Here is a 27,500-nt window from a genome sequence, read left to right on the forward strand (position 1 = left end):
GTGGACAGTCCCCATTAATTAACTGTGCAATACAGTAAATGGGGCAGCTTTAGCCGACACGGCTAATTTCCAGCTGAAGTCCCCGTCCAGTTGTTAAAAAGCCCCCTAAAATACAAATTACTTAATCTTAACCTTGAATCTAAGTACAGCGCAAGTACAATGCTCCCTTAACTCTGAGTGTAGGTTCAACGGTAAATACACAGTAGCACCAACAGCATGGCGCTGAGGGGGACGGGACCAAATAATCAAATACCAGCCGTGACTTCCTCCTCTGACTCTCATTCTTCCCTGTGTTTTCGTTCTGTTACGACACAGTGCCATAGTCATCTCCTAGGAGAACAAACAGAGCCCCATTCAAACAGGAAGGCCCGGCTAGGATGAAGCCCGTCTCCCACTCAGCTCATACAAGTCTGAGCGTGGCGGGGCAGGGCGGGGCAGGACGGGGTGGGTAGGAGACGGTGGTGAAACAGTAGTAGAAACACAGGGTTGGGCCAAGATACTTTTCCCATAAGATTGCAGGGGATGAGGTATTTCTGGACAGGTATCAGCTTATAACGGTTATAATATGGTTATAGGCGGCTATCATCTGTGCTGCTCACTATTGGGCGTTGGGGTACCTTGCTGGGTAGTGAGAGGCACTCTGTAATGACAACCTTCATGTTACCGCTTATAACAGATTAAGATTAAGCGTTGTTTTAAGACACCCTTCCTTCCTCTAATCTCAGTCCATCTCTCTCTCTCTCACACACACACACACACACACACACGCACACACACATACCCACAGACACAGTGTTTCAGTTAGGTGGAGCAGGCTATGCCTTCCTGTAGTGGGTTGAGTGGAAATCCCTCTGTTTCTCAGTTCTGGTTCTATCATGGATGAATTATAATGGTCGACTTACTTGTTTTGGCCAATAGTCTCGTAGTCTTTGACGATCACGTCGATGTAGGAGGACGAGTCGAGAGCAGAGCCTTTCAGGTCAAACTCAAGCACCTGAAATCATATATGGACAATCACCAACTCAACAGTACACTTTGCGTATAGAGTATTTAACACAGATCACAACACAACATGCTGGTCATGCATAATAAACACAGATGGGGAACAGGTAAAACATGTTGCATAGAGCAAGTATCGCTAAATATAAAATAACACAATAACAAAAGAGGGAAAATGTTGATTAAAACAGAGGTGAAATACTTAAGTTATACTAAGGGGGGGATTGATAGTGTGTTGAGATGGTCTTGATCATCAATGGGAGGAAGCTACAGAGCAATATTAGCCCAGTGTTGATATTTAGCTCTGAATACCTGCTGTCAGAGAGAGACTTGCACACCTTTGATAAACTATGTGAAATGAACACAGGATTCATGTAGAGACTTGAAGCATTATTCAAGGCTCTCTGCTACCATCAGTCTGTTTGGGGAGATGTGTGTGTGTGTGTGTGTGTGTGTGTGTGTGTGTGTGTGTGTGTGTGTGTGTGTGTGTGTGTGTGTGTGTGTGTGTGTGCGTGTGTGTGTGTGTGTGTCAGGGTGTGTGTGTGTGTGTGTGTGTGTCAGGGTGTGTGTGTGTGTGTGTGTGAGCTCGCGAGATCGGGATAGTTTCACGAGGCTAGCGCAGAAGAAGAAAAAAAATAAAACTGGTAGGCTACTGAAACTAATAAAAACTAAAACTAAGCATTTTCCCCAAAAAACTTAACTAAAGTAGCAAACCTGCTTTAAAAACGAATTGAAACTAAACTGAATTTGAACGCAAAAAGTTAAAACGATATAAAAATAAAAACTAATGAAAAAAGCAAAACTATTATAACCTTGGTGCGTGTGCGCGTGTGTTACCTCATTCCAGACCGGGTTCACTTCGCTGTCTATTGATTTGGTTTTCTTTTTTTCATCTGCAAATAACGGTTGATTAAACAATAATTTGTACAGTTTGCAAATGTTAATATAAACAACATAAGCCCTAGCCTATACCATTTAGCCTCAAGAGACGACTAGCCTATGGTCACTTGAAAACCATAATAGGCAACTATTTAGAAGATCGACATCACATCTGTGTATCACAAAACAATGACAAAGAATTTGAAAAAACAATCAGATTTGTACCCCAACAACAGAGCATCTACTCAATAGAACTACCTGTGGCAGCCACAATAGAAGTTAACTACTGTCTCTCTCTTCTCTCTCTCTCTCTCTCTCTCTCTCTCTCTCTCTCTTACCTTTAAAAATCACAGAGACGACAGGATCAGGAACAGAAAGCGTCTTCTTAGGTAAACCTTTGGCGGATTCGACCACAACACGCAACATGATGATAAAGACAAAAGACAATCAGTTATTTATCCGAGCAGCAGCAGCATCCTCACCCTCATCCCAGAGCCGAGAGGGGAGTCGAGGCAGAAACAGCTCTCTATGTCATTTGGGGGAATTAGGGCGGGTGTGGTGAAGAACTGGCCTATCGGACCTGCAGGCGAGTGCTGCCATCATCTGAACAGATTTGTCGAGGAGGGAGACAAGGGACGTTGACATTGCATATCAGCACTTTATAAAGTTGACTAGTGAAATGATGATAGAGAATAAAGACCTAAGGTCTGCATTTGATGAACGAACTGATAATGAAATGTAGGACCTAGGTCAATTTCGGAAATGTAACACCTTCCCAGACAATAGTTTACCTTATTATTGAGTCTGTTACCTACTGACAAAGCGTGCTACCTTGATCACTAAAACGTTGTACTCTGTCTCCATCTAGCGGTTGGTAAAATTATAACACCCATGAGTTGAGGCCGCGTTCCAGTTTCATTGTTCAGGCCCAGTTTTTCCATTCACTTCCCTCTTTCTGCCGCCAGGTGGCGACAACCGCCTGCAAAACCAAAAAAAGGGAAACGCAGGAATACATTCCATTGCAGAATATTGTACCCTCACGTCACCACCTTGACTCTCTTTCACGAACCTGGTTGAACAGAGTAAACTCTGAGTAAGAGGAAACGTGACACATCTAAGAGGATACCAATTTTTATTCACGTCTCTAATCTATGCCCAGCAGTAGGCGACCTCAAAAGGGCACACGCGAGATATTGAGGACACGTGAGAGGGTGCAACGTTCCGGAATGGAATGCGTCCCGCGCAGAGCTCTGTTTGGTCCTAAATACACATTCCAGTGATTTGCAGAAAACAGCGGTTCAATCGACACCGGGATTTCAGTCCCCTACGGAAAGCAGTGCTGAAATAGTAAAAGGTACCGTGAACATGTTGTTTTTGTCTGATAAACTGACTGCATGGGTTCAATCCTGCTCTATCTGAAGATCGCCTTTCGCTTTCTGTGAATATCTCGAAATTTCCTTGCTGATTTATCCACGGGTACAGATCATATATCTCCACTGAGCTTTAATTCTACATCGTTATGTTGAGCATATCACATGCATGTCGAGGATTAGATCTTGCAATGTTGCTACGTGTTTGCTATACTTTGATTACCAACATTTAATGTGACTTGTTGATTATAAAACCAGAAACTGTCTCAAAGGGCTGAGAAAGTTTGCTGCCGCAGCTGTAAACTATCATCAAAGGACTGCATAGCATAATATTGCCAAGTGCGTCTTTGTTAGTTTCAACAATGTTGCAGTTGCCTGAACTGAATTAGAAACGTTAATGTCACGTAACGGCCACGTAACTGAAACTCTTGCTTATTTTATCTGCGCAAGTTTCATTCACGAGTTCAGCAGCATCGCAGTGATTTCCGTCTGGAATAGGAAGCGCTCGGATGGAGAGAAGGGGTGCTCCCTTCTGCGATGGGGGAGGGGCACAGACGTGGCAGTCTCGCCTGGAACTGAACCTATGTCTAAACTTTGGGACCGACACATTCCTTGAAAGCGGGGTTATGTCAGGACTCGTTTTCTTCAACCCGTTGGGGCTGCCAACATGGCTGCAGTTCTGGAAAACCCACCGGGAGAGTTGGGGTCCTTTTCTAGGCCGGGCTAGGGCCCCTGCTAGTGGCCCTGCTAGTGCCCCTGCCCCTGCTAGTGCCCCTGCTAGTGCCCCTGCTAGTGCTAGTGCCCCTGCTAGTGCCCCCTGCTAGTGCCCCTGCTAGTGCCCCCTGCTAGGGCCCCTGCTAGTGCTAGTGCCCCTGCTAGTGCCCCTGCCCCTGCTAGTGCCCCTGCTAGTGCTAGTGCCCCTGCTAGTGCCCCCTGCTAGTGCCCCTGCTAGTGCTAGTGCCCCTGCTAGTGCCCCCTGCTAGTGCCCCTGCCCCTGCTAGTGCCCCCTGCTAGTGCCCCTGCTAGTGCTAGTGCCCCTGCTAGTGCCCCTGCTAGTGCCCCTGCTAGTACCCCTGCTAGTGCCCCTGCTAGTGCCCCTGCTAGTGCCCCCTGCTCGTGCCCCTGCTAGTGCCCCTGCTAGTGCCCCTGCTAGTGCCCCCTGCTCGTGCCCCTGCTAATGCCTCTGCTAGTGCCCCTGCTACTGCCCCTGCTAGTGCCCCCTGCTAGTGCCCCTGCCAGCATCACACCCGTAGGCGTCCCATTCTGTGTCACTACAATCTGCTCCGTGTTGGGGATTAACCTCCTGTTAGCCTCGAGACCAAATCAAATCCAGCCTAACATAAAAGCAACCATTACATTTCTGTCTTTACATGGAAGGGGTTTCCCCAACTGTGCGTGTGTGTGTGTGTGTGTGTGTGTGTGTGTGTGTGTGTGTGTGTGTGTGTGTGTGTGCGCGTGTGTGTGTGTGTGTGTGTGTGAACCTGTGCTCTCCACTCTGACTTAACAGCCCATCGTAAATATTTGTGTCCCCCAGTGTGTGAACAGTTGTTGTCCTATGTGTTGCTTTGTGAGGTGGTGTGTTGCTGAAGCAGCTCCCCACCCAACCCCCACCCTCCACCCCCACCCTCCACTTCCTCCTTGCAGATGCTCCTCAGGAAGCCCTGTAAGCCTCAGACACCAGTAACTCACGACAGTACGGTTATCTTGTCATAATAACAGGTGCATAACCTCCACGGAAAACGCCGGCCTTCCACTCTTTAGCTCTGCTAAAACCCGTGTCATCAAACCGCTGCTCCCAGTTCTCACAGCACTCTGGACCAATTAGAACGGCTCAGTTAGAACGGCTAGCCTAAACAACTTCCTCCCAGGTTAGGTGAGGCCTGCGCACCGACTTTCAAACGCCCTCGTCCTGTTTTATCAAGCTGTAGCAGGAAGCAATGAATTGTAGTATTCTTGCGGGGTAGTATCAAATGGTGGGGTAGTATCAAACTGTGGCGGGGTAGTATCAAACTGTGGTGGGGTAGTATCAAACTGTGGTGGGGTAGTATCAGACCGTGGCGGGGTAGTATCAAACTGGTGGGGTAGTATCAAACTGTGGCGGGGTAGTATCAAACTGTGGTGGGGTAGTATCAAACTGTGGTGGGGTAGTATCAAACTGTGGTGGGGTAGTATCAGACTGTGGTGGGGTAGTATCAAACTGTGGTGGGGTAGTATCAGACTGTAGCGGGGTGGTATCAGACTGTAGCGGGGTGGTATCAAACTGTGGCGGGGTAGTATCAGACTGTGGTGGGGTAGTATCAGACTGGTGGGGTAGTATCAGACTGGTGGGGTAGTATCAAACCGTGGGGGGGTAGTTTCAGACTGTGGTGGGGTAGTATGAATCTGTGGTGGGGTAGTATCAAACTGTGGTGGGGTAGTATCAAACTGTGGTGGGGTAGTATCAAACTGGCGGGGTAGTATCAAACTGTGGCGGGGTAGTATCAAACTGCAGCGGGGTAGTATCAAACTGGTGGGGTGGTATCAAACTGTGGCGGGGTAGTATCAAACTGTGGCGGGGTAGTATCAAACTGTGGCGGGGTAGTATCAAACCGTGGTGGGGTAGTATCAAACTGCAGCGGGGTATTATCAAACTGTGGCGGGGTAGTATCAAACCGTGGCGGGGTAGTAAGTGTTTATGGAGTGTGTTCAGAGCAGCGTTGAAGGGGCAGTAGTGAAAGGCCTGGTTCAGCTGAGGCAGGTGGGCGCACAGCAGGGGGTGTGGCTTCGGCGCGCTGCCAGCGTGGGTATTGAGAGCGCGTGGGCGCAGCGGGACACTGCAGATCCATTCACTAAGAACAGGCCGGGCCTCAGATGCACGCCATGGTACCAGGCCGCCACCAGCCTTCCGCCAGTCCAGCGTGACGGTAGCGACGGTGAAGACGATGTGATTTCACGCTTCGTGCCCGGTAGCCATTAAGAGGCGCAGAACGCCGTGCTCCTCTTAAAGGCCTTGGTGACGCAGTCCGTTTTGATTGGTCAGTTTTGTCAGTGTTTACCTTTCGAGGAAGGAAACCCCGTCGCGGTCACCCACCCTCCTCTTCCTCTCCATCTTCCTCTCCCTCATCTCTTCATCCGTCTTCATTCCCAAGAAGGGATGAGTCAGCGTGAAGGCCTGGCTGACATTCCAGGATGACTAACTCCATATCCCCCCCCCCCCCCACACACACACACACACACACACACACACACTGATGCAGAGCCAGCAGGCTGACAGGGAGATGATGGAGCCCAGGAGTGTGTGCTGCTGGTGTGTGCTGCTGAGCGCTCTGCTGTACTCATCCTCCGCTCACAATGACTTCTTCACCTCCATCGGTAACTACTACCCCGTCAGTCATCCCTCTCTCTCTTTCTCACTCTCTCTCTCTCTCTCTCTCTCTCTCTCTCTCTCTCACTCTGCCTCCCGCTCTCTCCCTGTCTCTCTCTCTCTCCCTGTCTCTCTCTCGCTCCCTGTCTCTCTCTCCATCTCTCTCTCTCTCTCCCTGTCTCTCTCTCTCTCGCTCCCTGTCTCTCTCTCTCTCTCCGTCTCTCTCTCTCCGTCTCTCTATCTCTCTCTCTCCCTGTCTCTCCCTCTCTCTCTCTCTCACTCTGCCTCCCGCTCTCTCCCTGTCTCTCTCTCTCACTCTCTCTCTCACTCCCTGTCTCTCTCTCTCTCTCTCACTCCCTGTCACTCTCTTTCTCTCTCTTTCTCTCTCTTTCTCTCTCTCTCTCTCTCTCTCTCTCCTCTCTCTCTCTCTCTCTCTCCCTGCCCTTTCCAACCATATCCTGGCCACCGACGGTCACTTAACTTGACCGGTAATCAATTCCCTGCAGGAAACACATTTGTCCCAGTCGTTGAAATCAATAGTAGGGCCAAAGTGTTCATTGCTACCATGCACACCAAATGTGTGCTCCTATGTGCTCTAAAGATTAGCACTGATTACGTTGTGTCTCTGACTGTTTTGTGTGTGTGTGTGTGTGTGTGTGTGTGTATGTGTGTGTGTGTGTGTTCCTCAGGCCAGATGACAGACCTGCTGTTCACAGAGAAGGATCTGGTCACATCTCTGAAGGACTACATCCACGCGGAGGAGAGCAAGCTGGAACAGGTCAAAAAGTAGGAGCTCCGCCTGATACGCAAACCAAGTCTCTCTCTCTCTGTCTCTGTCTCCCTCCCTCTCTCTCTCTCTGTCTTTCTCTCTCTCTCTCTCTCTCTGTCTCTCTCTCTCCTCTCTCTCTCTCTCTGTCCCTCTCTCTCTCTCTCTCTCTCTCTGTCTCTCTCTCTGTCTCTCTCATTGTCTCCTGCCTTCTCCTTACTCACTCTCCCTCTCTCTCGTTGCCTCATGCCTTCTCTCTCTCTCTCTCTCTCTCTCTCTCTCTCTCTCTCTCCTTCTCTCTCTCTGTCACTTGCTCTCTCATTGGCTCCTGCCCCCTCTCTTTCTCTCTCTCTCTCTCTCTCTCTCTCTCTCTCTCTCTCTCGCTCTCTCTCTCTCTCTCTCTCTCTCTACACACGGCCTGATGCTTTCATCAACCAGCTACCTCTCCCTTTCCCTCCTTCTCTTCCTCTCCCTCTCTCCCTCTCTCCTTCTCTCTCACATATAAACGGTTGTTCCAGCTCAGGCTCTGGTATCAAAGAGAAAGAACGTACCCGCGCTTCTCAGCCACACCTGCCCCACCTGCCCCCACCTGCCCCCACCTGCCCTACCTGTGCCAGGCCAGCGGATACGGTGTCACCCCTGTGTCCCTGTCCACAATGGCCCCAGCTAGCTAGACCTGCTTCTCTGCGTCTGGCTGCTGCGCTTAGATGAAAAGAGACGCGTCCATTCAGTCAACAGAACAGGGCGTGTCACATGGGGCATGAATGAAAATGTACCTGGGTCACCGAGTGATTGAGGCTGTGTTTCTTTGTTTTGTGTGTGTGTGTGTGTGTGTGTGTCCAGGTGGGCTGAGAAACTGGATGTCCTGACCGCCAAGGCCATGCAGGACCCCGAGGGCTTCCTAGGCCACCCGGTGAACGCGTTCAAGCTGATGAAGAGGCTGAACACGGAGTGGGCCGAGCTGGAGAGCCTGGTCCTCACCGACGTGTCTGACGGTCAGGAAATACACACGCACGCACGCACACACACATGCGCACACACACACACACACACACACACACCATCCTGAAGTCATGCTCTGTGGCGTTGTTAGTAGTCTCGACGCCAGACCCGTGAGAGTTCCTTCTCTGATACGCTAACGTAAGCTACGCTAACTCCGTCGCTGCACGCTGCAGATCTCTATGGGTCTGGGACACTTCATGCGAAAATCCTGGCAATTCATTGGTTTCCCTGCGACACCAATCAGTAACGACTTTCGCGATCAGGTGTTCCCCCCCGTACAGTAGATATGCCCCGCCCCTCTAATTTCTCAATTGAGAAATGAGAGGCCAGAACTTGTGTGTGTTACTGACTCTCCTCTTCATACTGTACCTCTCCTCCCTGTAACTATACCTCCCCCCCCCCCCCCCCCATTCCAGGCTGTAGCTAACACACCTCTCTCTCTCCTCCTCCTCCTCCTCCTCCTTCTCTCCTTCCTGTAACTTATATCTCCTCCTCCCTCCGCAGGCTTCATCTCCAACCTGACCATCCAGAGGCAGCACTTCCCCAACGATGACGACCAGACCGGCGCCGCCAAGGCCCTGATGAGGCTGCAGGACACCTACCAGCTGGACACACACATCTTCTCCACCGGGGAGCTGCCTGGTGAGCACACACACACACACACACACACGTCTTCTCCACCGGGGAGCTGCCTGGTGAGCACACACACACACACACACACACACACACACACACACACACACACACACACGTCTTCTCCACCGGGGAGCTGCCCGGTGAGCACACACACACTCACACACACACACACACACACACACACACACACACACACACACACACACTGCGCTCAACCCGTCCCTTTGTCCTTCCCCCCCACGCGCGCACGCGACCATGCGCCGCCCACTGCACGTGTGCAGGAGCGTGCCCAGCTCGTAAACATTCCTACCTCTTCTTCCCCTCCAGGCGTCTCCCCGGACGACGCCTCCGTGAGCACCCTGACGGCGGAGGACTGCTACGAGATGGGCAAGATCGCCTACTCGGACGCCGACTACTACCACACGGAGCTGTGGATGTCCCAGGCGCTCCGCCAGCTGGACGAGGGCGAGGCGAGCCCCGTGGAGGCGGTCACCATCTTGGACTACCTCAGCTACTCCATCTACCAGCAGGGGGAGCTGGAGAGAGCCCTGGAGCTGACCAAGAGGCTGCTACTACTGGGTGAGCGAGCGGTCGTCACACCGGCTGTAGAGCGGGGCCGTCCGACAACCGTAGGGTCGGCGGTTCGAATCCCGCCTCCTCCCGTCCGCATGTCGAAGAGTCCTCCGGCGAGACACCGAACCCCAAATTGCTCCCAATGAGCAGGCTAGCACCTTGCATGCAGCTGCCGCCATTGGTGTGTGTGTGTGTGTGTGTGTGTGTGTGTGTGTGTGTGTGTGTGTGTGTGTGAATGAGAGGCCTTCATTGTAAAGCGCTTTGGATAGAAGCGCTATATAAGTGCGGTCCGTTGACCTTTCACCCCCCACAGACGCGGGTCACCAGCGGGCCAACGGGAACCTGAAGTACTTCGAGTACCAGCTGGCCAAGCAGAGGAAGGCAGAGAAGGAGGCGGGGGGAGAGAAGGAGGCGGGGGCAGAGAAGGAGGCGGTGAAGAAGACGACGAAGGAGAAGAGGGAGGCGGGGCAGCAGACCGACTACCTGCCCGAGAGGAGGAAGTACGAGCAGCTGTGTCGCGGGGAGGGCCTCAAGATGGTGAGGGGCGCCGGTCAGACACACACACGCACACATATACACACACAAATACACACACACACCATCTCCATTGGACAGCTGCCTGGTGAGGCTGAGAGCACACACACACACACACACACACACACACACACACACACACACACACACACACAAGCAAATTCAGATCCGTGACACAAATGTTTTGTTTAGAATTCTGTTTACATTGTGTACCATTCTCTCTCTCTCTCTCTCTCTCTCTCTCTCTCTCTCAGACCCCACGCAGGCAGAAACACTTGTTCTGTCGCTACTATAACAACAATCGCCACCCCCTCTACGTGATTGGTCCGGTGAAGCAGGAAGACGAGTGGGACCGCCCCCATATTGTGCGTTACCACGAAATCCTGTCGGACAAAGAGATCGAGAAGATCAAAGAGCTGGCCAAACCACGCGTGAGTCCACTCTCCTCCTAGGAGAACTGTCCCTCACATTCAATCAGCTGTGGATGGAGGCATTCAGCACCAGACCTCTTTCAAATACTATTTGCAAATACTGTACAGATACCTGGGGCGTGCTGTCGGGTCCGACTGCTTAGCTGCAGGTGCTGTCATCCTCTGTCTGCCATTGATTGAATGAGGTGTTTTTTTGGTGGCGTGTAGTGGTTTTATTTTACAGTATTGATGTGAACATGCATGCCCAATCATCGTGAGTACTAAGGTCACTAAGGTCGGCCATCCCTGCATGAGGACAGTGTAGCTGGGAAGCCCTGCTGGTCCCACGCAGGGTGGCTGGACAGCAGCCACTCTAAAGGGCTGGTAGGGAAGCCTGGGAGGGACACACCAGGGTTTTTCCTGTATAGAGACATTTTTGGCCAAAGAGATTTTAGCCAGAGCCAAAGGAAAATCACCAGTGCCAAAATGCTAAAAAATTGAGAATAAAAATAGCAATTCAGATCCTCTCCAAATGTGTTTGACAGCTTGTTTCAAGTGCAGCCCATCCCTCTTTCTTGCATTGTCCATGGTTTGGACCACTAGTAATCGAGATCATTAATCGACAGGTTATCAGTGTCTTAAACTTTTTTGGTTTCATATGAATTTTTTTGTCATGTCGGGAGATTTCACGCCATTGTGAAAAGTGAGCTCACTCAGAACGACAGCAAAGAATACAGGTCTATACATGCTGGTAGGCTAGTCGGCATAAAACAGAGGTTTCCCCCCAAAATTGTGTGCGCATCACCCCCCAAAGGTAAGGCCAGGAAAAACCCTGCATACAGCACGAAGATAAGCAGAGGGTATATGACGAGACAAATCGGGGGACACAGCCGTTTTGGAAGGGGTACGGTGCCCCACACGGCCAACCGGTGTAGCGTCGAGTCGCGCTGCGAAGCGTCAAGTGCTGTTGAAAAGGGCATCGCGGCCTAGCGCGGCGTGCGCTGTCCCGGCCGGCGCGTTCGGCGAGGGAGGGAGGCGAGTGTCCTGTAACCCGTGTCGTGTTTTGGGCGCTTGGCTCCACAGCTGCGCCGCGCCACCATCTCCAACCCCATCACTGGCGTGCTGGAGACGGCCCACTACCGCATCAGCAAGAGGTAAGATCCCATCACTGGCAGGGACGGGGGGGACGGGGGGGGGGGCTCTGGGTCCTGTCCGGCCCAAAGTTCTGCCCCCCCCCCCACCACCAGCCCTGACCCCGCCTCCCCTCTGCTTGGGCACACACCTCGACAAGACCGCTGTAGCCCAACTGAGGGGTACCTGCATACGCACTGGAACACCTTGAGAGGGGTGTTGTAAGACATAATCGCAAACTGCGATGACGATGACGATGAGATCACATCAAGCGATCTCAACCAGATCTGAGGGCTTCGTTTGGAGTCTCCCGAACTAAGTTCCTCATCATTGGCCAAACAGACTTTTTCACGTAGGACGAGAAAAGACCTGTCCTCGTGAAGCCGGCGTTAAAAAATAAAAGTCCTGTGTTGTGTAAATGACGTCACACTGTACCTCCAGTGCGTGGTCCACTGCAGCTCCTCTGGGCCAGCACTCTTGTCACGGTGTCGAGCCACCGCTGTGACCTAAACCAAGATGGAGGATGAGGAGCACAGCAGGCACGAGGGGGGGAGTCTGTTCTCATCTGACCGTCCTGGGAGTTCACGATAGCTGCCTGTGATTGGCTGACGGGCAGAGAGAGGCCCGGTTCTGTAGCGGTGTAGCCGGCATGGGTCGCATGCTGCACCCCCCCCCCCCCCCCCTTCGTCCTCCCCCAGCCTAGCTCTCAAACTACTACACATATCTCGTTATCAGCTAGTGATCAATAGTCTCTCTCTCTCTCTCTCTCTCTCTCTCCCTCTCCCTCTCCCTCACCCTCTCTCTTGCTCTGTCTCTCTCTCTCTCTCTCTCTCTCTCTCTCTCTCTCCCTCACCCTCTCTCTTGCTCTGTGTCGGGGAGCTAGCTAAGGCGGGCCACCGTGCATGACCCTCAGACAGGGAAACTCACCACCGCCCCTTACAGGGTCTCCAAGAGGTAAGAGGTCAAAAAGGTTAAAATATCCACCAGGTCACGCTCCTGGCGAACCCATTTACTCCCGTGACCCCGGCCCCTCCTTCCTTCCCCTCCAGGCACTTCCCCTGGTCCCCCCCTGTGTCCACCCTAACTGTGGAGGGCTGCCCCCCCCCTTGTGGGATACCTCTCCTCTCACCCTCCCTCATCCTCTCACCTTCTCCACAGTCTGGGTTAGGCTGCGGTTTCATCCGTTCCTCTCTGTCTCTGACAGCCAGGCTGGTGTGGTTTTGACAGCCTGAGGGGGACAAAAAAACAACGGTAGCTGGCTAAACACTGCCCCCTAGTGGATCTCAACTAATACTGCCCCCTAGTGGATCTCAGATAGCTCAACACTGCCCCCTAGTGGATCGTGGTCGTCCTGCTCTGTTCCGGCCCCTCTCCTCTGCTTGCCACTAACGAATCCTCTCCAGACTCCTAACCATTAACCGCCGTTGAATCACGCACGGAATAAAATGACGATTCACCCTGACCGTCCTCTCTCCCCACCACCCCGTCCGTCCTCTCTCCCCACCACCCCGTCCGTCCTCTCTCCCCACCACCCCGACCGTCCTCTCTCCACACCACCCCGACCCCTCTCCCTACCACCCCGACCGTCCTCTCTCCCCACCACCCCCTCCTCTCTCCCCACCACCCCGACCGTCCTCTCTCCCCACCACCCCCTCCTCTCTCCCCACCACCCCGTCCTCTCTCCCCACCACCCCGTCCTCTCTCCCCACCAACCCGACCGTCCTCTCTCCCCACCACCCCGTCCTCTCTCCCCACCACCCCGTCCTCTCTCCCCACCACCCCGACCGTCCTCTCTCCCCACCACCCTGACCGTCCTCTCTCCCCACCACCCCGACCGTCCTCTCTCCCCACCACCCCGTCCGTCCTCTCTCCCCACCACCCGGTCCTCTCTCCCCACCACCCCATCCTCTCTCCCCACCACCCTGTCCTCTCTCCCCACCACCCCGACCGTCCTCTCTCCCCACCACCCCGACCGTCCTCTCTCTCCCCACCACCCCGTCCTCTCTCCCCACCACCCTGACCGTCCTCTCTCCCCACCACCCCGACCGTCCTCTCTCCCCACCACCCCGACCGTCCTCTCTCCCCACCACCCCGACCGTCCTCTCTCCCCACCACCCCGACCGTCCTCTCTCCCCACCACCCCGACCCTCCTCTCTCCCCACCACCCCCTCCTCTCTCCCCACCACCCCGTCCTCTCTCCCCACCACCCTGTCCTCTCTCCCCACCACCCCGTCCTCTCTCCCCACCACCCCGACCGTCCTCTCTCCCCACCACCCCGACCGTCCTCTCTCCCCACCACCCCGTCCTCTCTCCCCACCACCCCGTCCTCTCTCCCCACCACCCTGACCGTCCCCCCCCCACCACCCTGACCGTCCTCTCTCCCCACCCTGACCGTCCTCTCTCCCCACCACCCCGTCCTCTCTCCCCACCACCCCGTCCTCTCTCCCCACCACCCCGTCCTCTCTCCCCACCACCCCGACCGTCCTCTCTCCCCACCACCCCGACCGTCCTCTCTCTCCCCACCACCCCGTCCTCTCTCCCCACCACCCCGTCCTCTCTCCCCACCACCCCGACCATCCTCTCTCCCCACCACCCCGACCGTCCTCTCTCCACCACCCCGACCGTCCTCTCTCCCCACCACCCCGACCGTCCTCTCTCCCCACCACCCCCTCCTCTCTCCCCACCACCCTGACCGTCCTCTCTCCCCACCATCCCGACCGTCCTCTCCCCCCACCACCCCGACCGTCCTCTCTCCCCACCCCCTCCTCTCTCCCCACCACCCCGTCCGTCCTCTCTCCCCACCCCCTCCTCTCTCCCCACCACCCCCTCTTCTCTCCCCACCACCCCGTCCTCTCTCCCCACCACCCCGTCCTGTCCTGTCCTCTCAGTGCCTGGCTGGCGGCCTACGAACACCCTGTGGTGGACACGATCAACCAGAGGATCGAAGACATCACTGGACTGGACATGAAGACGGCCGAGGAGCTGCAGGTAACAGACTTTAATGTTATAATATTAAGCCTTCTCTTAATGATGCATCCCATGGTTTCGGAAATTGAATGCGCGTGGCCGTACACCCGAATTAGCATAGTTAAACTCCCCGCTAGCCTCATTTAAGGACATGCAACTACAGGGTTGAGCGCAGATGTCACTTCTCTGAATGAATACCAGCCATCCGCACCCTCGCAACTTTTCGTTAGAATAATGGTTTAGAATAATGGTTTAGGTTAGGGTTATGTCAGGTGTGTTGGCAAGTCAGAGGACTGCACGCCTACAGTCTACAGAAATGTAGGCTATAAAATACACAGCTGTCAACGCGGCATGCCCAAACAAGAATCTAAAGACCTGACTCCACCTGTCATATTTAGCACATACTTGCCAACCCTCAAGATTTTCGCGGGAGACTCATTTCAGATTTTCAGCGCCCTCTCCCGGTTTTCTGACAATCAGATTTACTCACGAGTCACGACCTGTTTCATTATAACATGACGCTCCAAATTTGACTGTTTCCACTCGGACTTCAATACAGCTACACCGTTGTTTGGTTTCCATGGTAGCTGTGTCGCCCGCGCGTGCGCTACAGGACTTCCTCCCTAAGGATCAAGCGTCTACCGTCTCTTGACTGACAGAAGAGAGAATGAGCTCTTCAAAGAAAAAAAAATACTCATGTAAATTTCATACTAATTTATACAGATATTGCCCATTCAATTTCAGTTCAATCCCTCATTAAATAAAATTATTGAACAATATAAATCCTGTTGCTGTGTGATTTAAGAAAAATCATTTTTCATAATGTCAGTAGGATACAGGAAAATGTCTCAACCCCCCACGATATTGGCCGACTCGTTCAGTGAATGCTATATCCAGAGAAGGGCTCACAGTTGGTGTGTGTTAATGTGTGTGTGTGTGTTAATGTTGTGTGTGTGTTAATGTTGTGTGTGTGTGTTAATGTTGTGTGTGTGTTAATGTTGTGTGTGTGTGTTAATGTTGTGTGTGTGTTAATGTTGTGTGTGTGTTAATGTTGTGTGTGTTAATATTGTGTGTGTGTTAATGTGTTTGTGCCTCTGTCCTCAGGTGGCAAACTACGGCGTCGGAGGGCAGTACGAACCTCACTATGACTTTGGACGGGTAAACAAGGACTCTCTCTGCCTCTCTTTTCTCTCTCTCTTCTTTCTCTCTCTCTCTTTTCTCTGTCTCTCTCTCTCTCTCTTCTCTCTCTCTCTCCATCTATTCCTGTCCTGGAAACACGAGCTATGTATGTTAGCGGATGACTGGGAACAATTAGAATCATGTCTGCCACTCACACACACCATTATGTCAGATGACTGAGAGGATGGATCACATGTGCAGTTCATCTGTGTCTGAGGTGATTTCAAACGACGCTCACCCTTCCTACGTGCGTGTGTTCTGTTAGAAAGATGAACCAGACGCCTTTAAGGAGCTGGGGACCGGGAACCGCATCGCCACCTGGCTGATATACGTGAGTCTCTCTCTCTCTCTCTCTCTCTCCTCTCTCTCTCCTTCTCTCCTTCTCACTGGCTTTTGAGGCCTGATAGCCTACATCCCATGTCCTGTTTTGTGTCCTGTCCTTTTATTGTTCTGTGATTATGTGCACTTTATTCAGTGTTTTTAGTTTATTTTATATATTGTACAGCACTTTGGGGCAACTTCGGTTGATTTCAAACGTGCTTTGTAAATAACCTTGACCTTGACCTTGAGTTCTCCCTCGCATCACCGTCTCCCAGACGTCCGTTCTGTTCCGTCTGCTCTCTGTTCATCTCTAGTCTCTCCAGCAGAGCCACTGTGATGGTTTGAGCCTGTTCTTCTTCTTGTGTTGCAGATGAGTGACGTGGCCTCAGGGGGCGCCACCGTCTTTACGGATGTAGGGGCTGCAGTGTATCCCAAAAAGGTAACGGCACTTTGAACCTACCTAACAAAAAGCAAAATCACCTCATTTGTCACTGGCTTAGGAGTGACTGATGATTGAAGCGCTCTTGTGAAGTCAAATCTGGAATCTCCTGTGTGTGTAACCTGTGTGTGTGTGTGTGTGTGCGCGTGTGCGTGTGTGCGTGTGTGTGTGTGTGTGCGTGTGTGTGTGTTGCAGGGCACAGCAGTGTTCTGGTACAACCTGTTTCCCAGTGGAGAGGGAGACTACAGGACTAGACATGCAGCCTGCCCGGTGCTGGTGGGCAACAAGTGGGGTGAGTTTCTCTGCCCGTCGGTCGGCCGGCCGCTCTGCCAGTCCTGTGTATCAGATGACCAGGGCAGCAGGTCTGGTCACAGAGCTTGTTATTTATCTCTCAGGTTACGTCAGGTAGTGACGTATTGAGTTATAAGCTCTGTGGTCTCTCCTCCGAATAATACATTTATTTTACTAGAGTTTGAGAGGATTATAAGGACAGTAAAGGGGTCTGTGGCTTCTAACCTCGCCTGCTCGATAGTGACCACTTACAGTCCTCTCTCTCACTCCTTCTCATCCTCCTCTTCCTCTCTCTCTCTCTCTGTCTGTCTGTCTGTCTCTCTCCCTCTCCTTCTCTCTCTCCCTCTCTCTCTCCTCTCTCTCCTCTCTCTCCCTCTCTCTCTCTCTCCCCCTCTCTCTCCTTCTCTCTCTTTCTCTCTCCCTCTCCTTCTCCCGCTCTCTCTCTCTCCCTCTCCCTCTCTCTCTCCTTCTCTCTCCCTCTCTCTCCTTCTCTCTCTCCTTCTCTCTCTCTTCTCTCTCTCCTTCTCTCTCTCTTCTCTCTCTCTCCTTCTCTCTCTCCCTCTCTCTCTCTCTCTCTCTCTCTCTCTCTCTCTCTCTCTCTCTCAGTGTCTAATAAGTGGATCCATGAGAGAGGTCAGGAGTTCCGACGGCGCTGCAGCCTGGACGAGACGGACTGATCCAGGACCGAAGGGCACCGCTCTTCCTCGGACCCTCCGGACCCTGAGATCTCTGGACACCTGGGGGGGGCGGGGGGGGTCACAAACACCCCTCCTCTCCCTCCGCACTCCTTCCATCCTCACTCTCCATCCTCTCTTCTTCCTCTCCACCTCTTATTGCTCTCTCTCTCTCTCTCTCTCTCCCCCCCCCCTCGCTTCCGTTCATCCGCCGATCCAAACTCAGTGGTCCGCCGAGACTCTGGCTGCTCATGTGATCTGACACATTTATTTTTATCTGAAGCGTGTGCGTTTGTGTGTGCAAGCTGCTTGTTCGTGCTTCTGCGTGTGTGTGCGTGCGTGTGTGCGTGTGTGTGTGCGTGTACACGTGAGACCCCCGTGGGTCCCGGTCTGTGCCTTGCGACGGGTTTTGCACACTCTTCCGACTGCAGCTGTCTTAACCGTGAGAACCGCGCTCCATGTACTTTTATTCCACTCCCCAATTTGAGCTGAGGACGGGGCCCCGCCTTTGGCCCCGTCAAGTGAGATTACCGACGCGTTTTTAATTTGCACAGCTGCTGTCCTTCTCTTAACCGCCCCCCCAACTCTCCTTCGAACACTTGTTTACTCACAACTCCACCCCTCTCAGTCTCAACCCCCCCCCCCCGCCAAACTGCGACACGGCACCGTGAACACACCGTTTTTTCCCTCGTCCCCTCTCTCTCTCATAGGCCCAACCCCATCTCCTGATGAGTCCGAATCAGATCAGCCCATATCAATATCTTTGTTTTGCACAGCTGCTGTGTTTCTCTTAACTGCCCCCCCCCCCCCCCACACACACACACCACTCCCCCTCTCCCTCGAACACCTGTTTACTCACGACTCCACTCCTCTGTCTCAAACCCCCCCCCCCCACTCCCCCCCCACCTCCCAGGGAGTCAGAATCAGATCAACACTATATCAACACCCCTCCCCGAACCCCGCCCAGTTATGGTTCAGTTCACGTAGGGACAGGACAGACCAGATAGATCTAGAAACCAGATGGTGGCCCTGCCCCCCCCCCACCCCTCACTCCCTGATGGACGCTCACTAGTTGCACTACGACAATCAGATTATTCACGAGTTTCGACTCAAATCTCAATGGAACGCTCGCCGCGTACAGCAAGAACCACGAGTCACGGGATTGGTCAATTCCAGGAACCAGCCGTATGTGCTGGGGGGTCTTTCTCTCTCGTCACTCTTCCGTCGTGCGTCAGACTTTCTCCTCCCCTCTCCTCTCCCCTCCCCAACCCTTTCCCTCTCACTCACCGTCTACCCATCATCCCTCCCTCCCTCTACCGTTGTCCCTCGCTCCGCAGTCACCCTCCCTCGTCCTCTCCCCCGCCCCTCCCCCTGCTCTCTACCAATACCGCCCCACATCCCCTCTCCTACCGCCCCACATCCCCTCTCCTACCGCCCCTCCCCTCTCCTAAAGCCCCTCCCCTTCCTACCCATAGTGTCTGTCAGTGCCAGGAGTCTATTTCAGCCCCCGAGGTCATTCACTTCTCTACTGCACAGATAAACATTGACATTTAAAACCAAAGGTCTATGCCACCCCCCCCCCACCCCCCAACCCCACCACCACCCTCTCTCTCTCTCTCCACTCCCACCCAGGTCAAATACACGAGACAAGAACACTCTTCTATGCAAGGGTACCTGAACTACCCACAAGCACTGTGTGACGCCAAGCTCACTCCCGATCAACGAATCAATGGATGTGATTATCGGGAGGGTTCGTCCCCCCCAACGGTGGGATGACAGAGGACTCTCGGGATCAGTAGGATGATCACCGAGGGTCTCTCTCTCTCCATCCAGCCTCTACACTCCTTCATTCAATCACTCCATCCCCCTATCACAGCCCAGGCCTACTCTGATCTGAGGGGAAAATGGGGAAATGTTACCGTTTATCACCCAAGACACAGTCCTTCTTTTTATTCGGTTCTAATGAAGTTTGTGGAAGACCACGTTCTGTATGTTTGAGATCACTGAATGTTTTCTACAGAAATAAAATTTTATGTGAACTGAAGACAAGCGAGTAGTGTTCTCTCTACTGTATTTGTGAGAATAGCTTGTGGACGATGTGCACAGTCGGAAAAACAATTACAAGTGGTTGAACCCATTTATGGGTTTCTGCAAAAAAGTATTTTAATCTCTTACATGTCATTTTTGAGTATGAAATAACGTATAAAAAGTAATCGCATTGATAAAGTTGGATTCCAGAGAAAGAGTTGTGACTCTTTAAAGGTACAGAACAGTCACCAAGCCAGCCAAACAACAAGTCAGACGTTCAATCTTGACGATCTGTCCAGGCAGTCAGTCAATCTGTCCAGGCGGTCAGTCGGCAGGCCTGTCCTTCCGCCGGTCAAGGCCCAGGCAGGCTGTAGTCTGCCGGGTGGTTCCCCTCGCGGCGGCGTCCGAAACAGCCCAGGAGCAGGTCGACCGCGGCGTTGACCGTCGAGCTGACCTCCTCCTCCGTCCTCCCTAGCGCGGGGTTCACCTCCACCATGTCTACGGCCGACAGCAGACCTGCCGGACGAGAGAGATGGGTGGTGAATGCTTAGCACGGCATCGTACGGTGTGTGTGCGTGTGAGAGTGTGTGTGAGAGTGTGTGAGAGTGTGTGTGTGTGTGAGTGTGTGTGTGTGTGTGCGTGCGTGCGTGTGTGTGTGTGTCCATTATGTGCGCGTCTCCCCGACCTGTCTGACAGATGTGCTCGGTGATGTAGACCCCCTCCCTGTAGGAGAGGCCCCCCACCACGGGGGTCCCTGTGGCCGGTGACACCGAGGGGTCCAGCGCATCGATGTCATAGCTCAGGTGAACGGGTTTCTTCACTCTGGACACATTAAAGAAAACGAGTGGTCAGTGTTTGTGTCGTCTCGCATAGCCAGACCCTCTCCACACCACGCTGTGCCAGCACTGGACAAAGGTCTGGACTCGGTACCATTTGGGAATAGGGGCGAAAAAATACGCTGTATTCCTTTATACCAATTAAATTTAAAATATAACCGCAAGCGGTAATAGGACAGGGTCCTACAAACATGCCCAAACCTGCAAATGGCAGACGAAGGACAAAAGAGTGTAAGGGACATCGATGTCAGGATATAGGAAGTGGCCTAGGACCACAAGCCTGTACTAGCCTGTACTGGTACAATATCACTCAACTACTAAGGGTAGGTTCACTAATCACCACTACCAACAGCATGGGGAGGGTCAGGGGTGACCTACTTGGAGAAGATGTAGTCACAGGTCTCCTCCATGACTCTGGCGATGCCGAGGCGATCCACCTCCGTCATAGAGAACACCTTGATGTCCAGGTACTTCAGGATGTAGCTGGAATGAGAGAGATTATAATAGTGAGAAGATGGAATTCAAATTCAAATCAGGTGATCTCAGCGTGTGGCAGGAACTAAAGACCATAACTGACTAGAAGGGATCTCCATCCTCCTCAGGAGAGGTAGAGTAGATGCTGCTCTCGAACACCCTCAACACTTTCTACGCTCGCTTTGAGACCAACAACAGTCGGACGGCCATCGCACCTGAGGCGGAGGAGAGCGGAGGAGAAGAGAGAGCACTCGTTCTCTCTCAACACGACATCAGAAGGGTGTTTTAAACAGATGAACACCAGGAAAGCCACAGGACCAGATGGTATGGCAGGGCAGGTCTTCAAGGCGTGTGCGCCGACCAACTGCCATCTGAACCCTGGCCCAGTCCATTGTCCCCACATGCTTCACGAAGTCTTCCAACATCCCCGTACCGAAGAACCCGAGACCAGCCTGCCTCAGTGACTAGCGCCCAACGGCTCTCACCTCCGTGGTGATGAAGTGCTTTGAGAAGAAAGTGCCCGTGTGTGTGTGTGTGTGTGTCTGGGGGGGGGGGGGGGGGGTGTATTGTACATACTGCTCTTGAGGATCCACGTCTCTCAGACCGATGTAGACGATATCTTTGGCTGATATACAGGGCTTGAGCCAGGAGAATCCCTCCATCACTGGCATCTAGATCACACACACACACACATCATTAAAGATACACAATGATACGAATGAGCGAAAATCCAGACAGATACAAGTTACATTTAAATTTAAGACTAGTCCCAGACTAGAAACTAATTTCAGTGGTGGATCTAAATTTAAGACTTTTGATGCTGTTTATTCTAGAAATAGCTCTTAATCTGTGTCCACAAAACCAATTCTTTATAATTTCCTACATTTCGTGGAACATCACATCTTCATCTACAGTAAACACTCAATGCATTGACTGCTTTTGTGTGTGTGTGTGTGCGCATGTAGGGGTGTGTGTGTGTATCAGAGTACAGTAGACTCCGGCCTAGAGGAGGGTGGGGTCAGAGGGTAAAGGTCAGCTGCCCGATTCCAGGATACCTCTATTTATTTTGGGTAATCTGAATCTGACAGTTGACATGGCCAGGCCATATCTCACGTTTTATCCAACACCTTTCCTGTTCACCATATTCCAACACTCTTTCCAGAACACTTGACTAATCAGGTTTCTGAGAAAAGGACGGCATGTTTCCTATTCATCTCCAACTCTGACCCATTTCCTCTATTCTGCTCATTTGCTCTGTGGTAATACAGTCTATCCATGAGTAATGTTACAGTTAAGGCAAAGCTGTTCTAGGTAAAATACTGTACAATCACATACGCAACACTATGAGAGAGAGACAGAGAGAGCTGAGGTCACAAAAAAAGTACCCTCAGTCTGTTGATAATAAATTCATACATTTCAATGAAAATTTGAATTTTTTGAGATAGAAAGACAGAGATTAGACAGACAGACAGACAGACAGACAGACAGACAGACAGACAGACAGACAGACAGACAGGCAGGCAGGCAGGCAGGCAGGCAGACAGACAGACAGAGACAGAGACAGAACACAGGCAGACAGAGACAGAAACACAGACAGAGACTAGACAGACAGACAGACAGACAGACAGACAGACAGACAGACAGACAGAGACAGGAACACAGACTAAGCACTTCACCTTGGAATGCAGCTCGCGGATGAGGTAGGACACTGGCTGTCCGTGGATATTGCCTGTGGGGGAGCTGAGTGGCGTGTTGATGTCGGCGTGGGCGTCGACCCACACCACGCTCAGGTTCTTCTGGACCGCTGCATGACCGTGGATGGAACCTATCGCCAAACTAGAGGCACAAAACCTCTAATAAGTAGAGCATTTAGGTGATATGTTGATATGTGATATGTGCTGTATGGCACATGATGAATTTCCGAAAGAACAAATCCATCTATCTATCTATCTATCTATCTATCTGTCTGTCTGTCTGTCTGTCTGTCTGTCTGTCTGTCTGTCTGTCTGTCTGTCTGTCTGTCTGTCTATCTATCTATCTATCTATCTATCTATCTATCTATCTATCCATCCATCCATCCATCCATCCGTCCATCCACAGATGGGATCTTGATCTCAGTCTACAGTACATTAGACACAGAACCTCATTATGGAAGTGAAAGATCTCCCACTCAAACAAATAAACAGGAACTAGGAACTACCAACAACCCACATGATCAGGATTCCAAAAATTTTACCCCCTCAATTAATATAATTAGGCTGCATCACTGACATAATTGGTTGAACGATTTTGGCTGCATAATCTAACCCCAGACCCTTGATACTGTAACGTTGCCATGTCACTCACCTGTGGTCGCCACCCAGCATCACCGAGGTACGCCCCTCCATCTTCACCGTCTGTACGGCGTCCGCCAGGCGCCTGTTAGCTCCACCCACGGCTCTCGGCCTCTTCGTCCGCCCGATTGGCTCGTCGCTGGGCAGCTCTTCGAACGTCAGGTTGCCATAGTCCTTGACATCACATCCTGCGGAGGAAAGAATGGAGATGTTGACTGGGAAACCATAAACGATATTTAGGGGTTTGATTACAGACTGCAGGTTGTAAATTATTGAATGTTACAGATTGAAATATCATGTTCAATATAATATTGTAGAATGTATATCTAATCATCATGACTGTCTAGGCCTACAGGTTTTGTAATGTCTGCTGAAGAGTAGTGCATGAGTAAGCTCCAGGTGTTAGTCTAGATTGTTGTAGTTTAACTATGCTGAAATACCTACATTTTGCAATCTAAACCAATATGTAAAATAAACATTTCCTCTGTGAATGAACAATGGACGAATGCCTTCTCTCCCTGTTACCTCAACCAGGCAGGCTAAGTATTGACTTGCTCTAGAGTTCCTTTACTGATTGGGGTTGGCAAGGGCATGACTGTGAAGCAAATACAGGAGGCACACACACACACACACACACACACAAAGACACATGTATCCATACACACACACACACACACACACACACACACACACACACACACACACACACACACACACACAAAGACACATGTATCCATACACACACACACACACACACACACAAAGACACATGTATCCACACACACACACACACACACACACACAAAGACACATGTATCCATACACACACACACACACACACACAAAGACACATGTATCCACACACACACACACACACACGAAGACACATGTATCCACACACACACACACACACACACACACGGAGGGGGGAGTGGCACAAGGTCAGATCAGCTGGGCCTATCAGATCCTGTGTCCTCATGAATAAAACAAAGTGCGTAGGGTGACTGTGACCTCACACACACACACACACACACACACACACACACACACACACACACACTGATCCGATAATACTCATGTTTATCTATCAGGCTACATTCACACTGATCCCTCTCTCCACACACACCCGTAACAGAACGATCTCGAATGACTCAGCAGCACAGATAATCTTTCTGTAACTCACAAGCCCCACAATGACATAATACCTGTTTTATTTTCTGTTTATTTCGTTTGGAATTATTAATTATCCGTCTTCTTATTATTCATCATCTGACACCATATTTCAAACTGATCTGCTCAACTTAAAATTAAATTTAAAAAAAGTTAAATTAGCCTATTGATGTCAACATCTGACAGGACACGTATTAAAGACTAGTCATGATTTGTCTAGATCCAGGGGGATCCAATATCTAGATAATTCGTTTCCATAAAACATCAGTGTTAAAATTTCCGTAGTGAGACATTCATTTAATATTTAAGCCTACAGCACCGGCATCGTGGAAAATTGTGCTGTAAATATTGAATGAATGTCTCTTTAGAAATGTTATCAATGTGGAATGGCATGGCTGGCAGGTCTTCACCCTGAGAAATGCGTAACGCGAACGTCACCTTGCGCTTTCAGCTTCTCCACCAATCCGGCGCCGCGGATCAGGTCCGGTCCTCTCTCCACTCCATCCCTGGGCTGCGGCACACACACACATTAATAAAGATGTGTTTTTATTACTTATGGTCAGCAGCCTGGTGTAGTGGAGGTTATGTGGATCATAAGGAGTATAGGCTTCCCACTTTATCCACAGACACAGTATGGTTCACTTCTTATAAACCACTGATGTAGAAAATGAACAATTTACGCATATCTGCTGTTATAGAATCCCTCTATATAGTTGTATGCCCACTTATTCTGCACTGTTTATATAGGATAGTATGGTAACGCGCTAGTCTACTGATATTATCAATACGTCTATTATTTATGATGTGAATTAGTTTAATTGCGGTAGCCCTTAAAGTAGCGGTCTCGGTCTCACCTGTCCTTTGAAAAAAGGCGCTCCGACAATTCCTACGGAGTGATGACGCTTGTAAATGCTAAAAGCGAGCTGCAATCCCCTGGAGCTCCTCATGATGACCATAATAATATTATCCTGTCGCGGGACAAACTGTACCGAAGGGACGAGCAGCTCGGGCTACCGAGTTAACAAAGTGTCGACGGCATCAGACGCGCACGGGAAGGAGCGTGAGCGCGACACGCACCGGTGGACAGTAGCCTTGTGAAAGCTGCCGGTCAAGCGCTCCTTTTAAACCGGACAGGTGGTTTCTGTACCGCCCCTACAACGAGCCGGATGTAGCTCCAGGATGGAGCCGCTCATCCCTTCCCCAAGGCTCCATCCTGGGGCCTCTTCTGTTCAATATTTACATGCTCCCACTAACTCAAATTATGGAAAACAACAAAATATGTTACCATAGCTATGCAGATGACACACACATTTATATCACTATATCACCAGGAGACTATAATCCCATACAAGCGCTGAGTAAGTGCATTCAACAAATCAATGATTGGATGTGCCAGAACTTTCTCCAACTAAACAAAAATAAAACTGAAGTAATTGTCTTTGGAGCCAAAGAAGAACGATTAAAAGTCAGTGCTCAACTTCAATCAGTAATGCTAAAAACCACAAACGAAGCCAGAAATCTTGGTGTAGTCATGGACTCAGACCTGAATTTCAACAGCCACATTAAGACAATTACAAAGTCAGCCTACTATCACCTGAAGAATATATCAAGGATCAAAGGATTTATGTCCCAGAAGGATTTGGAAAAACTTGTCCATGCGTTTATCTTCAGTAGACTCGACTACTGTAACGGTGTGTTTACAGGTCTCTCTAAAAAATCGATCAGACAGCTGCAGCTGATTCAGAACGCTGCTGCTCGAGTCCTCACTAAGACTAAGAAAGTGGAGCATATCACACCAGTACTAAGGTCCTTACACTGGCTTCCTGTCTGTCAAAGAATTGACTTTAAAATACTGCTGTTGGTTTATAAAGCACTGAATGGTCTAGGGCCAAAATATATTTCTGATCTGCTCATATGCTATGAACCATCCAGACCCCTCAGGTCGTCTGGCACAGGTCTGCTTTCTGTCCCCAGAGTTAAAACAAAACATGGAGAAGCAGCATTCAGTTTTTATGCTCCACATATCTGGAACAAACTTCCAGAAAACTGCAGGTCTGCTGCAACTCTTGGTTCTTTTAAAACAAGCCTGAAGACTTTTCTTTTTGCCACTGCTTTCTAAGAGGAGCTATGTTTACCAGTATACTGCACTGTAACTTTTATTCCTGTATTCTATTTGTCCTGCTTTTTGTTTAAATGTCTATAATGACTTGCTTTTTGTTTTAATGCTTTTAATGTGTCCTGCCTTTTGTTTTAAATGTCTATAACGTCTTGCTTTTTGTTTTAATGCTTTTAATGTCTCATGTAAAGCACCTTGAATTGCCCTGTGGCTGAAATGTGCTATATAAATAAACTTGCCTTGCCTTGAATACGGGTTATGTTAATTGCATAACGCATTTTCTCCCATACAAACTTATCTGATATTGAGGCTGTGACATTCATGGTCAAAAATAGTAAAGAATTACCTCGTTATGATGAATGATGATACATTTGAATGCAATTAGCCTTTGAATAAAGCTCTTCTTCATACATGACGCTGAAACCAGTTAATACCAACCACAGTATCCATTAACAGTTCAGGCAAATCCAGATTCCATTGTTATTTTTTTTATTTCAAAAACCTCACAGCTTCTATTTCATATCAATTTAAATCATATATCATTTTCATACAACGTATCAAAGCTATATAAACAGGCAATGACACAAACATTGCTCCCTTGCTTATTAATCATTAATTAGTGATATACATTTTTGGCTACCCATAATTCCTCTGGTTAAATGTCCCAGACACATTTAGACACATCCATACATTCTGATTATCAATACACAAAACCAAAGGTTAACCTGTCTCTGTCATCACATGTGTGATCTGAGGAATAGTAACAATAATGAGTGCAATGGAGGAGAGGAGGTCGTTTGCCCCTCTGATGTTATGGATGATCATGAGACGACATGTTATACAATAACATACAGGGTTAGGTGATGCTCCCCCAAGAGTATGACCCATAACATCACGTCATACACAAGGTGGGCCATCGGTCTACGTGGGGGAACATCGGACCCGGGTTTGGAGGAAGCCCCGAAGCGACTGGATGAATGGAGGTTGCTGTCTGGAGGGTCAGAAGTAGCTCTGGAGAGGCTCTCCCAG

At 50.7% G+C, this 27,500-nt stretch overlaps 4 protein-coding genes across 4 annotated transcripts in view; 1 reads left to right on the forward strand and 3 right to left on the reverse strand.

Annotated features, from left to right (window-relative positions):
* The window catches only part of myof (myoferlin), a 29,574-nt gene extending 27,221 nt beyond the window's left edge, over positions 1-2,353 (reverse strand). Inside the window, exons 1-3 of the mRNA XM_084459882.1 lie at positions 2,217-2,353; positions 1,837-1,892; positions 903-994 (exon numbers count right to left, since the gene is read on the reverse strand). Coding sequence (XP_084316008.1) covers positions 903-994; positions 1,837-1,892; positions 2,217-2,304 — 236 coding nt within the window. The 5' untranslated portion in view covers positions 2,305-2,353. The remainder of the gene's footprint in view (positions 1-902; positions 995-1,836; positions 1,893-2,216) is intronic.
* An 811-nt stretch (positions 2,354-3,164) lies between these two features.
* Positions 3,165-17,582, forward strand: p4ha1a (prolyl 4-hydroxylase, alpha polypeptide I a). Its single transcript, XM_084459934.1, has 15 exons — positions 3,165-3,232; positions 6,485-6,599; positions 7,281-7,377; positions 8,201-8,352; positions 8,864-9,001; positions 9,323-9,574; positions 9,882-10,105; positions 10,357-10,533; positions 11,596-11,666; positions 14,532-14,631; positions 15,715-15,768; positions 16,055-16,120; positions 16,481-16,549; positions 16,745-16,841; positions 17,447-17,582. Exons 2-15 carry the CDS (start codon positions 6,506-6,508, stop codon positions 17,515-17,517), a joined length of 1,662 nt encoding a protein of 553 aa, XP_084316060.1. The 5' UTR covers positions 3,165-3,232; positions 6,485-6,505; the 3' UTR covers positions 17,518-17,582.
* A 2,076-nt stretch (positions 17,583-19,658) lies between these two features.
* Positions 19,659-25,457, reverse strand: arg1 (arginase 1). The gene is made up of 8 exons (XM_084459941.1): positions 25,210-25,457; positions 24,794-24,866; positions 23,199-23,373; positions 22,529-22,688; positions 21,429-21,523; positions 20,757-20,861; positions 20,228-20,364; positions 19,659-20,058 (listed from the first exon to the last, which is right to left on the reverse strand). Exons 1-8 carry the CDS (start codon positions 25,309-25,311, stop codon positions 19,895-19,897), a joined length of 1,011 nt encoding a protein of 336 aa, XP_084316067.1. The 5' UTR covers positions 25,312-25,457; the 3' UTR covers positions 19,659-19,894.
* A 1,610-nt stretch (positions 25,458-27,067) lies between these two features.
* heatr1 (HEAT repeat containing 1) overlaps positions 27,068-27,500 on the reverse strand; it is a 26,747-nt gene continuing 26,314 nt past the window's right edge. The window contains exon 45 of the mRNA XM_084459883.1: positions 27,068-27,500. This exon is cut by the window's right edge and continues 59 nt beyond it. Coding sequence (XP_084316009.1) covers positions 27,471-27,500 — 30 coding nt within the window. The 3' untranslated portion in view covers positions 27,068-27,470.

This window comes from Borostomias antarcticus, assembly GCF_949987555.1.
Source record: "Borostomias antarcticus genome assembly, chromosome: 29".
In the NCBI taxonomy this organism is placed as follows: domain Eukaryota; kingdom Metazoa; phylum Chordata; class Actinopteri; order Stomiiformes; family Stomiidae; genus Borostomias; species Borostomias antarcticus.